A 15,638-nucleotide genomic window follows, 5' to 3' on the forward strand; every position below is an offset into this window, starting at 1 on the left:
TCCCAGGGCCGTAATGTTACAGGCCTCATGTGGGGAGGACAGTGAGTTGAAAAAATTAACAATTCCCCAGCTAATATTACCCCTTCTGGCTGACAATGCCAGAATTCCTGGGTGTGTAGTTAGTATCCTAACCCGTCACCTGCAACATACAATCAATAGCCACAGAGATATATGCGACTAGTCCGCCCTTTGGTCTTCCTCTCACAGATGGAATAGCTGGGACAAAAAAGGTCTTATAGCCTTCCAGGAATAAATCACACTCCACATACCATGTTTCCTGGAGGCTAATTACCATAAATTGCTTGACATAGCACACCCAACGTGGGTCCTGAAGCTTAGTTGCCAACCCGGCAATATTCCATGATAGAAAGTTGTTCGATCTCACAGCTGGGAGCACAACAGCTACCCCCCCTAGAGACTGGAGAGGTGCAACCGATTCAGGCCCTAAAGATGTAGGGCCCCTCAGTCAATCGCATTCCTCCATGCCGGTTAAGGCAGAATATCTATTGTTTGACGCCAGTGTGGGGACGGGGCCAAATTGGCTATTTAATACAGGCGGTAGTTGGACCGTAGAAATGGGCTGTTTTCTAGGGACTGGTCTAGTTATGCACTCCTCTTGGTATGCTACCCTAGGGCCATTTACCGACATGTCCCCGTAGGGGACTGGCATGTAAAAATAGCCCAGAGGTAGTGCTTTGATGACAGATCCCATTAGGGGAGTAAGGCTGAAATTCCTGGAGGGAATACGGCCTGCGGTAAAGGGGTTATCAAAATGTATAATGATACAGTCACCTGTCCTCTGTTTGCGTGAGCTCCTGATCCAGCATGACCCTCAAATAGGAAAAAGCCCCTGTTTTGGGAACCGATGTAGACCTAACCTTAAAGGTAAAGGGCTTCCCTGTACCGGGTCCAGCCTCCATCACGTAAGATTAAGATTAATTTACTATCAGGTCCCGGTCCTCCATAAATTTCATGAAGGAATTGAGGAGGGATTGTAGTTCACTCGCTGTCCTAGACATGAGGACAGCGTCGTCTGCACACAGTAATACCGGCAGACCACGCCTTCCCACATGCGCCTTGATTTTTCAAATATGGTACGAGAGATGTCCCTATGATTCTGTCTGATTGTGTACGAAGAGATTCTTGGTCCTGAGGAGAATCCCTCAAACTTTAGGCCAATCAAGCTGATTTACCTTTTAAGATGTATATAGCTTTGTGAATTTTTGATGGCCTTTGCTGAAAGTCATTAATCAGTGTTTTGACTAAATTTTTGAAAGAATTGTGTTTGTACATAAAACGTTTTCGGCTAGGCACCCCAGGGTGGGTTTTGCGTGAATGAAGAAAGGATGTTTGTATGAATGTAGGAAAGAATCGGACACAAGTATAATTGCAGCACCAAAAGTGAGATTGATAGGGAGATTGTAGTGTGAGAGTGCAAAAAGGGATCATTAAGTGGGTTCCAAAAACAGATTTTCCGCGGGGGTGATTTGTTGTTTGTTTTTTGTGATGATCATTGAGGTTTTTGTAAAGTTTTTGTATTCTTTAAAAAATTAAAACATTGGAGAATAATAAAGCAGATGAATTCAAATTGAAAGAGCAGTTAAGAGGGATTTGTTTGATTCTTTTTCCCATCTTTAAAACAATTCAAAAGAGCGGCAGTACTGGCATTTCGATTTGTTCATTATTGAGGCATGGCCTTGCTGCGTAATAGCCAAACCCTTTATTGGTATTCCCACATGTGGGGCATCCACCTGGTTAACAGTCAGGGCCTTCTCCAAATCATTTATATATAGATTAAATAAAAAATGGGCCAGGATACAGCCTTGGCGTATCCCTCTCTGGATAGTGAATTGTCGAGGTACCTGATCCTCTTTCGTAAACCGTACAACAGCTTTAGAGTCCCTATGTAGTTCTCTGAGGAAGAGGACAATCTCATTGCCCACGCCCATGCACTGCAAACACTCCCATAACTTATTTCGGTTGACACAGTCGAAAGTAGAAGACAAGTCCATAAATGCAAGGTAAATCCGGCCTGAACGAGCAACTGTTTATTTGTTAATAATCAGGTACAGGTTCAGGCATTGGTTGATTGTGGATCTCCCTGGGCGAAAACCATAATGGGTATCTGTCCAGATGTTATTTGCATCAGCACATGTGGACAACCTTTCTAACAGAAGCGGTCCCAGCACTTTGACAGATGAAACCAAAAGAGATATGGGCCATTAACATAGCATACTATTGGTGTCCTTTCTTAAACATAGGCACTATGGTTGATAGGGACCAGGTACTAGGCAGTTCCTTACTGATGGCATCGTTTATGACCATTGTGAGGATTGGCACCCAGAGTTGGGGGTCTAGATAAAAAAGGTCCGGAGGGATGCAATCTGGGCCAGGAGCTTTGTTCTTAGACAGCCCCACTATTCCTTTACTGACTTCTTCAGCTGTAATGAGGAGGGATGACTCCCTTCCATCTCTAAGTTGACAAGTGTCTGCTTTCTGGCAGAACATTCCCTCGAAGTGACAGACCCAATCCTCCTCAGTGATATGTGCATCTAGGGGCTCAGAGTTTCCCCTGACAGAAAGGGGAAATTTACAATAATCCAAAACTGGGAACTATTTTTATGGAGACAGGCCTAGCTAAGTTTGCTGCAAGCCTCCTCTGAGCTCGTTCATCCGCCTTGCTCATTCTATTTTATGGAACCCTCGGCTCGCCCCTACCGCGGCGGGATTCCTTGGAAAGATACTCAGGGCCGCCTTCAAATTCCTTGCAGCCCTTGAGCAGCCATGATCGAACCAGCTCGTAGCTCGTCCTTTCCGGAACGTGGGAAGAGCCTCAAGCAGGTCCAATTGTACGTGAGTTGGTCGAGAATGCCTCTAACGCGGCACCTGCCACCCCACGTCCAGTTGTACAAATGTCAATTTCGCTCTTGCAATTTCCCATAAGGGCCTCATAAAAGGAGCCCGGAGATATCTGCACCCATCTCAGCCTTCTGCTCTGATCTACTACCCTTAGTATTCCACTAGTGACAACATTGGGGCATTTCCCTACCTTGGGCCAGGAAGTCGAAATGCACAGGGGGTTATGGTCAATATAGATACTATCCTCCACCGAAAAAAGTTCGAAAACGGGGCTTGAAACAAAAATATCGTCTATTAACGTTTGACACCCCCTTCCAGTAAAGGTCGGAAGAAAGTCCTTCCTACTGTGGGCCACCCTGGTCCTCAACGTAGTTAAGTCAAACTCGTCAGCAAGTGCATTAAGACTGTCTGGATCCCCCCAAATAGGTAAATGTTAAAATACCCTGCAATCACAAAATGTCCTGTCACAGAGCCCTTTGTGTCCATATTCTTTAGGAAAATACCCAATCTGGTGATGTTACTGAGGGGTTGATGCCCAACACTAGAGTTATAGAAATTTAACACCACCATATTTATCGACCCTGCAAACTAACATTATCAGTAGGTATTTCCTTCAATCGGCATGGGATGTCCAAGGAAACATATATTAACAGACCCCCCTTTGATCTACCCATCTGTGAAGCAGTAGCTGGCACAAAAAATGACAAACCCCTCAAGGAAAAAAGTGTTCTTAGTAGCCCATGTATCCTATAAACAAATACTGAAACCTTTAATAATCGTGATCCAACCGGGATTGGTTATCATATTTGCAAGCCTAGCTATATTCCAGGAAATACATTTGCAGATTTGAGCTTATTCGGCCGCACCTGCCCCTACTGGGGGAAGCCCCATGGAATCTTCGTGAGGGGTACTAGCTCGGCTGACTCGACGACCGTGCGTCAATCGCAAGTGTCCAATGATGCCAAGGGAGCAAAGGGGTTGAAAGTCGGGATAACTTGAGATACTAGCTAATGAACCTGTCGAGCCTGGTCCGAGTGAACGGAGTTAATAGGGATTTTTGGAATGCCCACCCTGTTAGGCCTTGAGATGTCAGAGGGAAGACTGTAGAAGTTGCCTAGGTGGACAGGCATTATAGTTGAAACTTGAGCCCCCCTGTTGTTCTGGGCCACCGAATGTAAGATTCTCTCTGCTAGGTGGAGTATGTTGAAATTAACGACAACACAGTCCCCGGGTTTTGGTTGACCCACTCACCCATGAGACTCTACGCACCATAATATGTTTCTCCACCCTTAGGCCAAGAGGTGTATTCCGATCCAGCCAATGCAAAACCTTATTCTTAAGCCAGCCGAAATCCTCACCAGCACCACGGGGAGTGCTGGAACGTTACGGAGTACCACCACATATGGAAGACATTCCGGGGGGGGGGGGGAATGTATCGTTGGCAGCAACTGCCATGTGTTTGCCCCCTTAGAGTCTGATAAAACACCTCATAAGGCTATTCCTGTTGGAGAATTAACAAGCCCGGTGCAAGATGTAAGGTGCTGTGCCGTCCCAACTCCGTCCTTTGGGATCTCGATGGGCCGTGTGATAGAGATCTTACAGTTATTCTCTGGTACCACCACAGACTTGGGCCAGTTGTCCCCCGCACTTCAGATAGGGTGGTAACTACACCCTGAGGATCCGAAACCCCTGCTGGCCTACATCGGTTGGTCTCCTTTAACACCTGCTCGATTGCAGCTAAACATGTCCTGATGGGGTCTAATTTATTCTCGATTTTGGTCATTAGTGAGCCCATCTAGGCATCCATTAAGGATTCCAAGTCCACCTTGGTTAGTGGAGGGTGTTTGCTCACACCATGTCCGTTCCCTTCTTCCCTTGAACGTTTAGCCACTGCACCAGAAGCTGGACCTTTCCTTTCAACTCCCGTTCTCCATCCAACTTTAAACATCGCTGGATTGCTAAAATTACCCTCATCCTGTAAGGAGGTGGGCACTATTGGGGCATAGCTGGTGGAGCTGGATCGAGCTACCACAGGCCCATGCGATCCCTCTCGCGGGTCTCCCACGATTGTCCCCGAGACTGGAGAGCTAGATTGACCCGAAGAAGTTCCAGTTGCCGAATAGATCACTTGGGCACAGTGCAGGGCACTACCCCACTCCTGGAGGGCTAGGGGCAAGACGAGGTATAGGCGAGCGGGAAAGCCGACGGGACACTAATTCAATTTCAATGATCCCTGCTGCCCGCGTTAAGAAGGCATCCATCGTGTAATGTGAAGAGCCCGTAGGTCCCACAGGAGCCAGGGCTGCACCTTTACGTCTCCCCATCTGCCCGGATTAGGAAGACGTAAAAGGACACAAATCCCAGTACCAGAGGAGATAGTGAATAGGGTTAAGATCAGCAGTCTACCTGTTCAGTCGTAACAGTCACAACAATGCTACTCCAACTTCGGAAGAACAGTACATAAGAAGATTTCCTACCTCACGAATTTCACATCCAATGGAAGTATGTTCAAACCATGAGGCCCCTTCACAATCCTTTAATATCCTTTGATACCAGTTCTAATCAGACAACCAGGTTGCCAAACACACAACCAAGAGAGGGGGCCCAGCCCAGTCTCTTCCGGGCTGAGACGGGCCCGCCCTTGGCCTGGACTTGGGCCGCGCGCGTCACGCGCCGTGGGATGTCAATGGCGCTTTTGTTCTCGATTTGCAGCACCCCCCCCTCCTGGGGTCCTGCTGGCTTGTGGGCAATGGTGTCCTCCCTGACGGCACAAACAGAGGCAGGCAGGCGACAAACAGAAGGATAGCTACATGTCATCGAACCATGAACCACTGCAGTGGAGACTGCCTGCCCCATGTGTAACAAACCATGTAGCTTGAACCTTACCAGCATGTCCTCATCTAGTTGCCCAATGTGGTTCTCGGTCAGCATGATGCTGGAAATGTGATCTTCACTGGCTGAGACAATCTCTCCAAAAACACTGTTAAGCAATTCCTGTAGAGAGGTGAAGAACAGAATTAACAATGCGAAGAAATAATTCACTATTCAACTGATTCCATAAAATACTTCAACACGTAAACCGCTACTTGCTCAAGGATATAGTTTCTAGTTTCTTTTGAATTCGGTGAAAGTTCACAAGTTGAAAAATATTTAGAACACCCATATAGCTTAATTATTTGAAACAATGCCACACATGTGGCAAAATGGTGTTTAAAGTCTCACTTTTGAACCAACACGCAAGTATACCTTCGGCAATAAACTCTGCACATATTAGAAGCACATTACATTGGGAAACAACGGTGTAAAGATAATGCACGGTAATCAAACAAAGTGGGAGCATCACAAGTAAGTCAACTTGACAACAGTAGATATATTGTAAGTTATATCTACAGTAGGAGAACAAGGTATGTTTCTAGTGCTTCATGATCTTCAAATTAGCAATGTTTAAAGAACATTTTATTTCTTTGTGATTTTCTGTTTTGTAGCAATGCCTCAGGACGCCTAAGTGTGCTTTACATATCGACTTAAACAGTCAAATAATGAGAAAACATCAAGTCTAAACAATCTATGAACTGAAGGCAGTAGACAAAGTAAGTAGAACAGAATGAGGATGGTCATCAATCGCAGGTAGGTTCAGTTAAATAAAAGTGAAACAGATAAATTTTTTTAAATGTCCTGATCAAATTCTGTGTGAGAGTGGTAGGGAGTGCCTGAATGCCAATTGCAACTTTTAGCATCACAGGACCATGCTTGCACACTTTCCCCTGATAGACATGCCAATTGATATTTGATAATTTGACACAAATCTGTAGTTCTCGCTCAAAAGTCAAGGTAGATTGAATTGAGAGAAGGTGAGGAGGGCTAGCAGTTACACTGCGCCATACACTAGCTGCCGACTCGTCGCGGCGCCTGGGCCGATGCAAGATAAACAAAGGGACCGCTGCACTGGTAAGTCCTGGGGTGCAGACTCTCATCTCCTCCGCGCATCTGCACTGGAGGGCTCCCGCGGTGCTGCGCTACTCGGCGGCCGCCGACGCCTTCAAGAATAATCGTTGCGCCTCGGAGGCGGGCCCAGGTGGAAAGGAGCTGCGCACTAGCTGGAACCCGCGGCCTGCCATTGGCGGCGGAAACAGCTCCCGGGGAGTCACGGGGACTCCGAGCCCCAAGCTGCGGCGCCACTAGCTGGGCTGTCGCCGCCAACACACGTTTAAGAATGCTGAAGTGGGAACTCTTAAAAAGAAACGCATCAAGTCGCACTCAAGCCTGTCAAAAAGCTGGGAGCAAGCTTAAATTAATGCGCGGCTCCCCATTTACATTGTGGGCAATAAAGACAAAGGTCACGGATTACATACTAATTTAAGAGCTAAGAGGATACTGGTGGCTTCACCAAATACCCTGCACGGTGCCTCAATTCTAAGGTGTGCCTCGAAGCAGCTGGAAACCCAAGAAAGAGCAACTAACATACTGGCGCAGCTCGAACTCATCCCCAGTCGCATACACCCTGCCTCAGGTAGCTAGAGCCTACTACATCGTCACTTAGATCTCAGATCCATCATTTGCAGCTGTGCTGCAACTGCGGATACTGTCCACAAGTCACTGCTAAGTTCTGCTGCTGGGCAGCGGCGGCATTGGGAAAAACGACGTAAAACAAGCAAAAGTGTTGTTTGACAAGAAACCCAACCGACACACAGATAGTGGCCCCGCGGCTGATTTTGTCACAGGGGACATAGGAGATACAGAGGAAAACAAGCTGGACAAAGGACTGCAAATAATTAAAGCAAAAATGAATGTTGTGGAGGTCCGTCCGATTCAGACGCAGTAATATCAGGAGCAAGGAATACCAAAATAACTAATATGGAGAACTTTGTGAAAACCCTGTTGCACGAGTTATTCGGCAAGGAACTATCTAGTGTGTTTCTAGTGGAACGGGCTCACTGTACACTGTACATTGAATCCCAAAGCCCCGGTAGGGGCTTCACCACGCCGAATTCTTGCTTGCCTACTACATTACTGTGACTGCGTCACAAATCTGAAACAGGCACATGAACTTGGCTCAATTCAATACCAGAATAACGCAGTCTCCTTCTATCCATATTTCATTTTCACCCACTGGTCCAGGTGGCCCGCAAAGAATTCCTACTAGCAAAGAACCTGCTTAAAAAATCAGGGACGAAATACCACCTCTTATACCCGGCAAAATTGCGAGTCACTCTTGAAGGTAAAACCCACTTCTTCACAGACGCAAAAGCTGCATTTAAATTTGCCAGGCATGCTGGAGGCTCCAGGAAGACCCCATCACCAGGAGGCAGGGCCTTAATGGAATCCCATCTCAGTAACAATGGTTGAGTACACTGCTCTTTATCACTTATTATTGTTAAACTGTACCACTAATGCGTGAGATCATTGCTACCACATGTTTTATGTTATGTATCCTGTAAGGACAGGCCTGGCACACGGTAGCCCCCTGATGCGACAACTCCACATTAATATGCATGTGCTTCTTTAGAATATCGATAAGATGCAGTCACATACCGAAATAAACCATGACTCGGCAACCCAGCCCTAACTGGCGAGGTCATTCGCCGGCGAAACATAGTTCCCCCCGGGATAAGTATCCCTTGCAGCCTTAGGGCTCTTTGCCTTTACTGCTTGATTGGGGATAACTGGGTGGACTCTTAGCACAACCTAGTTGTGGGGATTGGTGAGTGAGGGAGGGGGCACCGTTGTTATCTATTTCCGCAAATTGTCTAGATATGGATGAAAGCACAGCACTTGTGACGCATAAAACATAAGCCCAGAAGTGTACTGCATTTGCCTTTACCACCATCATACAAACATCTGCTTAAACTGCTCCGAACATAGGGCATCGTTTAATAGATCACAGGCCCCTAGACAGCACCCTCCTGCATGTTTTTAGACAGGAAACATGGTGGTCTAAACCTGTACTACTTGGAATATTAGAGGTCTAAATGACCACAGAAAAATGCGGCTTGTCCACTCATACCTGGCTAGACACAAAGTGGATATTTGTCTTCTGCAGGAGACGTACCTGAAAGAAACCTCTACGGCAAAGCTAAAAGCTGGTAGATGGGGATGGGGGGGGGGGGGGGGGGGGGAGAGGGACACATATATGCATCTGCCTACTCTAATTACTCCAAGGGGGTGGCGATACTAATTTGTAAGGGTCTCCCATGGAAAACCAACCATGCCATCACTGACCTAGCAGGTACATACATTCTATTGAAGAGATCACTATATGGCAAGCAGATAACAATAGTGAATATTTATGATCCTAACAACGCAGATTAAGACTTTTTCACCTAGGTCTGGAAGGGGATAGTCACTAGGGAACTCCACAATACTCTGGGGTGGTGATTTCAATGTGACTCTGACAGACCAGATGGACAGGGTGGGCGCATCCAGCAGTCATCATCCACAGGCGACAGCTACATGACAACTATTTAGTTGATACCAGGAGACTACTAAACCCAGGTGTCACGGAAGGATCCTGCATAACACACCAACACAAAGCCTGGTCCAGATTAGTTTTCTGGTTGACATCCAAAAACATTCACTCTTGGGCCACAGCAGCTTCACATTTACCACGCACGCTATCGGATCATGCGCGGGTACGTATCACGCTTCAAGTCCCGCAGTTCCCTGCAAGATCATTCACATGGTGCCCATCTCCAACTGCACTATGAGACGCGGTATTCAAGGCTGATATGTGGAGAAATATTATAGAATATTTTGAACTTAATGAAACACTCGTGCAAATATTCTAGCGCCAAGACGCCCGCGGGTATAAGTCACGCTTTATAAATGGCAAAAACATAAACATAAACAAACATAAAACTCAGTCGATTCAGCAGGCACACTGGGGGAAGACCTTTATGGTTGTGATCAGCAGGGTGTGCATAGCCTCGCAGTCCGGGGTTCTCAGAGATATCTGCAACACCCTCACAAAGCTGAAGGGCGACATTCGCATGTTAGAAAGCCAATATTTTCTAACTCATAGCCTTGACCTGCTGGCCGCAATCAGGGAGAAACTGACAGCCTTCCAAGAGGAAGCAGAGATCGAAATAAAATTCCTACATTGACACGTACAGGCTCGACAATACAGAGAAGGCGATCGCCCCGGAAAGACACTGCCGTACTTGCTCAGCCCGTCCAGAGCTTCGTTAAACATCACTGAAATACACACAGGTGACCACTCCAGACCACTCGCCATCAGGTATACTAGAGACCATGAAAAGCGTCTATGCCCAACTGTATACAGCACAATGTCCCCTAAACACTCCGAGCTATTGGAGTACCTAGATACACTCGAGCTGTTGTGGCTAGACAGGGCACAACAAGACTATCTGGATGAGCCTTTCACTGCTGAGGACATACAGCGAGTAATACAAAGCTTACCCAGGTGACAAAGCACCGGGCTGGATGGGCTCACCTCTGCCTTCTATAAAGAATATGCTACACTCCTGGCCCCTCGCCGCCTGGCGGTGTTCCAGGAAGCGCTTTAAAAGGTGGCCTCCCACCGTCCATGAGGGAGGCCACCATTGTCACATTGTTAAAGCCAGACAAGGCCCCAACATCCTGTGATTCATACAGCCCACTGTCATCAATACATCTAGATAATAAAATCTTTGCTAAATTACTGTCGAATAGGCTGCAATCATTGCTTCCGCTAATTGTCCGACCAGACCAGTCAGGTTTCATACCAGGCCGTTCCACATCTCACAACCTACGCACCATCTTTGTATTAATGCACCACCTTGCCCCACATGTCACCGCGGTAGCCGCACTGCTCGATGCTACTAAAGAATTTCAGTCTTTGGAATGGAAATTCCTCTTCACACATCTAGACCGACTGGGGATAAGTCAAACATTCATACAGCAAATCCAACTACTATACACATATCCCACTGCCAGAGTGAGGGTCAATAGACTAATATCTGAACCAATTAATATTACAAGGGGCGCCCACCAGGGATGCCCGTTATCCCCCCTGCCTCTTGCCATGGAGCCCCTGGTGGCAGGGTTGTGACAACACCATGCTAACAAATGTATAGGATTCACCACCAGGGGTCTGATAGTGTCTATGTAAGCTGACGATATCACGCTTTATAGTAGCAACCCTGAGGAGAACCTCGTACAAGTGACGCGCGAGCTGATTCGATATGGGGGCCTTTCAGGAGTTCAAATAAATTGGGCCAAATCCACACTACTTCTGCTCACCAAGGGCACAAACAAGTTTGATTTCGAATTCCCGATATCATGGGCAGACGGCTCAATGCTGTATTTGAGCACTTGAATAAGTAGAGATATGCAGGAAATGTGGAATGCTAATTAAGGAAAAGTAATGACAAGGACAGATGACAGAATCCACATATGGAGGAGGATGCCCTTATCCCTAGTAGGTCGCATTGCTATAGGAAAAATTATAATTCTCCACAAGCTGCTGTACCTCTTCATCAATATTCCCATGCCACTCACTGGACACTTTGAGGCGCATCAGATCAGCAATGATATAGTTAGTATGGGCAGAAAAGCAGCCCAGAGTTTCATGGGAACCCCTCACACTACCGCTAGCACAGGGCGGCCTGGGTGCACCACACTTTAAATAATACGCATACTGGGCACAAGAGCAATTCCTGCACTTCTGGCAGTACCCAACGCCATTTCAACCTAATGTGGCCATTGAGATTGACCGTACTCCTCCTTACCACTATCCACGGCCTTACACAAAGACTATCAACACTCTAGACAAGAAACAGACACGACAGACATTGAGATGGGCGTGGGAGGAACTGCGGATGCTGCGAAACTGAGCAGATTATATGCGCCATCCAACCCACTAGCCCAAAGTCCTCAAATCCTGACGCTGATGGATCGCGGTATGATAGTACGGGCACATGAGATGCATATCCACACATTCTCAGATCTTTACCTATAAGCCACGTTTCTCCCCCTACACCAACTAACCAGGACCCCCAAGGAGGCACCGTTGAACTTACTCATATCTCCAGCTGCGAGACGACTGCCATGAACTACACAACACATTCCCTGACACTCCCCAGCTACTGGGGCACTAGAGTACATGATCACAGAATCATCTGTGTGGAAACTAATAACGCGCATTTACACTATCACACAACCAACATCTCCGATTATTGCCCCCATATCACGTAGCTCCTGGGACGCGGACTTGGATTCCCCCATGCTAGATTCACAGTGGGCCTTTTGCTATGGTCAACTCTAGCAGCTCTCTCAAACTACTGCCTACAATTAATACACCTTAAATTCTTGCATCGTATCTACCGCACCCCAGTGCAAGTGCACCACATGGGTGTACGATCAGGCGACAGGTGCTGGCGCTGTGGGGCACCTGAGGATGCCTTCTTACATTTGGCCTGGGACTGTCCACAGTTCACCTGGTTCTGGATAGCGGTATTTTATTACATAGAAAACATACAGGCAGGAGCTAAGGAGGTCCCCTCCCCCCCCTTAAAGGCAATTTTGGGCTATGTGTGTGGCATTCCCAAAGCTTGCCAACGGCTCGCAGCAATGTTGCTTTTGCTGGCCAAGCGCCAAGTGGCTATTCACTGGGGTGGAGGGTCCACACCGGACATACAAACCTGCCTAAAAGATGTTGCACACTGCAAAGAACAGCTGACATGCTACTGAGAGCTAATGACAATCAGATCCGGACCTAAAGCTATTTGGGAGCCATTCACCTGCTGGTTTTGATCCCTGAACACCAATACCTCTGAGTAAGCGAAAGACTTACACGGGATTAGACATGTAAACTCATTTTATATTCACATAATGTCCAAAACTGAAACAGCAGTGCAATAGGATGGCCAAATCATACGGGCACTGCACTTAAGCAAACAAACACAAACCTACTAATGCCAGAAAGATGTACCAGATGCCGGTCCTGATATCAGACGACAAGGCATGTTTACTATCACATAATAATGATATATGAGGGAGGAGGGTTATGGCATGGCTCAAAGGGCGAAGGGGGTATACTCATCGTAACATACATAAACATGTTGTGTTGTGCTGGTTGCTGAAACTATACTGCATATGAAAATGCTAGACAAGAGGGTGCGGTTGTTCTATGTTAGAAAACTCAATACAAATCTGATCATATGGTCCTTTATATAATAGCTCAGGCACATGTTCATCCAGGCCCAAAATACTATTGTAGCTATCTTTGAGAACATTTGTAAAGTTAAGCTCTAGGAATTTATGAATTTGTGACAGTGAAGAACCAGTTACTTACCTTTGGTAACAATGTATCTGGAAGAGACCTATGTTAGGTGTAGATTCCTTACCTTAGATTTTAGAGGGGACTGTGACACAGCTGCAGTGGTGATTAACAAACCAAGATTGGATCAGAGGCAAATACCTCTCCCTTCACCAACCAGATCTAACAGTAGTGACGGTTGCGTCACTCCTGGGATGGGCAGCCATCTGGGGGAGCCGGAGATCAGAGGAGTCTCGTCACCGTCAGAGTCCTGGCTCCATTTCAACCTACTGGAGCTCCGGGTGATCAGACTGGCACTGAAGGCATACCTTCCCTCTCTCAAAGGGAAAGTGGTGCAGGTGTTAACAGACAACACCATCGCCATGTGGTACTGCAACAAACAGGGTGGGGTTGTGGATCCTTTGTGTGGAGTTTCTTCGCCTCTGGACATGGTTGGAACATCCGGCCATAACCCTGGTGGTTCAATACCTGGCGGGTTCTCTAAATGCCAAGGCAGACTAACTCAGCTGTCGGTGCTTGATCAATCACGAATGCAGTCTTCATTCAGAGGTGGTGCAAGGTCTCTTCACCACCGAAGAGAACGTGCAATGTCGGCGGCACTCGCTTGGCGATGCTTTTCGGCTTGAGTGGAATTGCGGCCTCCTGTATGCCTGTCCCACTTCTGCCCAGAGTGCTCAAGAAGATCAAGCGCGACCGGGCCCAGTTTATTCTTGTGGCTCTGGATTGGGAACAAAGAGTCTGTTACCCCAAGCTTCTGAGAACGGCCATCGATCCTCCGATCAGACTGCCCCTTTGGGAGGATCTTCTGTCAAAGCAGCAGGGGACGGTTCTTAACCCAAACCTGTACAGTCTCCACCTCCTTGAGTAGAGATTGAGTGGCGACAGTTGACCGCTTTTGACCTTCCGCCCGAAGTCTGTGATATCATCTTGGCAGCCAGGCGTCCCTCCACTAAATCGGCATATGCCTGTAGGTGGAACAAGTTTGTAGCATGGTGCACAGCAAAGGTTGTAGATTCCCCTTCTACCACTCTTTCAGAGGTCATTTTGTATATACTCTCTCTGGCCCAGCAGTGCTCTGCTCTGGGCAATTTCCAAGGATATCTTGCACCTATCTCTGCTTTTCTTCAGATGCCAGATACACCATCCTTGTTTAAGTCTCCTATTGTTAACAGATTCTTTAAGGGCATTAATCATTTGTTTCCTCCATCTCCCTTCATAATGCTCCAGAGGGACTTGAATCTTATTCTCACGTCTTATGTGTGCTTCCTTCGAGCCTCTTTATAACTGTCCTCTCAGGATCCTCACTCTCTAGACTGCCTTCCTTGTTGCCATCACAGCTACTCGCAGGGTGAGTAAGCTTCAGGCTCTATCTTCCAAGCCCCCCTGTCTTTTCTGTGCATACGGACAAAGTGGTGTTTAGAGCGAGGCCTTCGCTCCTTTCTAAAGTGGTTACACCCTTTCATATAAGACAATCCTTCACCTTGCGTACCTTTGCCCCACCCTTCCTAGGACGAGGAAAGACTCCACCATCTGGACCCTAAACGTGGGTTTTCATTCTGCCTTGACAGCACTAAAGACTTCCAGGTAGATGATCAATTCTTTGTTGGCTATGTGGGTGCCAAGAAAGGCTGGGCTGTCCTTTGTATTAAGATCTGCTGTGCTTTAGCGAAGAAGATCTTCCAGTGGGATTGCGTGCTCACTCCACTAGGGCTACGGCAGCAACCACTGCATAGGCATGGGGAGTCCCACTCCTTTATATCTGCCAGGCAGCAACGTGGGCATCTCTCCACATGTTTACCAGACACTATTGCCTGTAGAGTCAAGTCCGGAGGGACGGCTATCTTGCCCGTTCGGTCCTCCAGGACTTTCTTCTGTGAACTTGGTTTGCAAACCTGTGAGAAGTTGGTCTTGAATATGCTGTACTCTAACTAAAGTGGGCACCTTGTACCAGGCCAAACAACCCTTATGGTGCTTTAAGAGGTCTAAGACAACCTTGGGAAGCTATCCAAGTGGTAGCTGTGGAGAGCAGCCTTCTAAGTGGACTTCGAAGAAACCTCATGGAAGTTAGGAGGTTGGAGAGCCACCCCACTTGTGGATAACGTAGTACCAGAGTTACGTATCCCAGGGAAGCCGGGTGCATAGGTCTTTAAGTGGCGTCGGAAACCACAGTCAAACTCTATGGAGGACTTCAAAGAAGAGCCACTGCTGGCAAAAAGAAAAGTGTCAGTTGGAATCCAAAGGTGGATTCTTGATGAAGAGTACCTGAAAGCAGAGGAGTGACCAGGGGCTTGGTAGACAAATGCCCACCGTTGTCGGGTGCTTCAGGTGCGAAGAGGGGGTTCTTGACTCTGCAGCACAGGGACCAGGAGACGTCAAGGACGATGAAGCGCCGAATGCGAACTGTCCCACAAAGGATGTCGAGTGCTGAGGGGTCGGTGTCCGGCTGGAGCGCACACAAGCCTTGGCAGCGGCAACCCACAAGGAAGGTCAAGAAAGGTTACGG

The 15,638-nt window shown here is 47.4% G+C and overlaps 1 protein-coding gene across 2 annotated transcripts in view; it reads right to left on the bottom strand.

Moving 5' to 3' along the window:
• Window positions 1–15,638, bottom strand: part of NCAPD3 (non-SMC condensin II complex subunit D3) — a 764,397-nt gene that overhangs the window by 251,621 nt on the left and 497,138 nt on the right. For both annotated transcript variants that reach the window (XM_078681814.1, XM_078681815.1), the window contains exon 20: window positions 5,746–5,853. In XM_078681814.1, coding sequence (XP_078537940.1) covers window positions 5,746–5,853 — 108 coding nt within the window. The remainder of the gene's footprint in view (window positions 1–5,745; window positions 5,854–15,638) is intronic.

This window comes from Lissotriton helveticus, chromosome 3_1 (assembly GCF_964261635.1).
Source record: "Lissotriton helveticus chromosome 3_1, aLisHel1.1, whole genome shotgun sequence".
Lineage (NCBI taxonomy): Eukaryota > Metazoa > Chordata > Amphibia > Caudata > Salamandridae > Lissotriton > Lissotriton helveticus.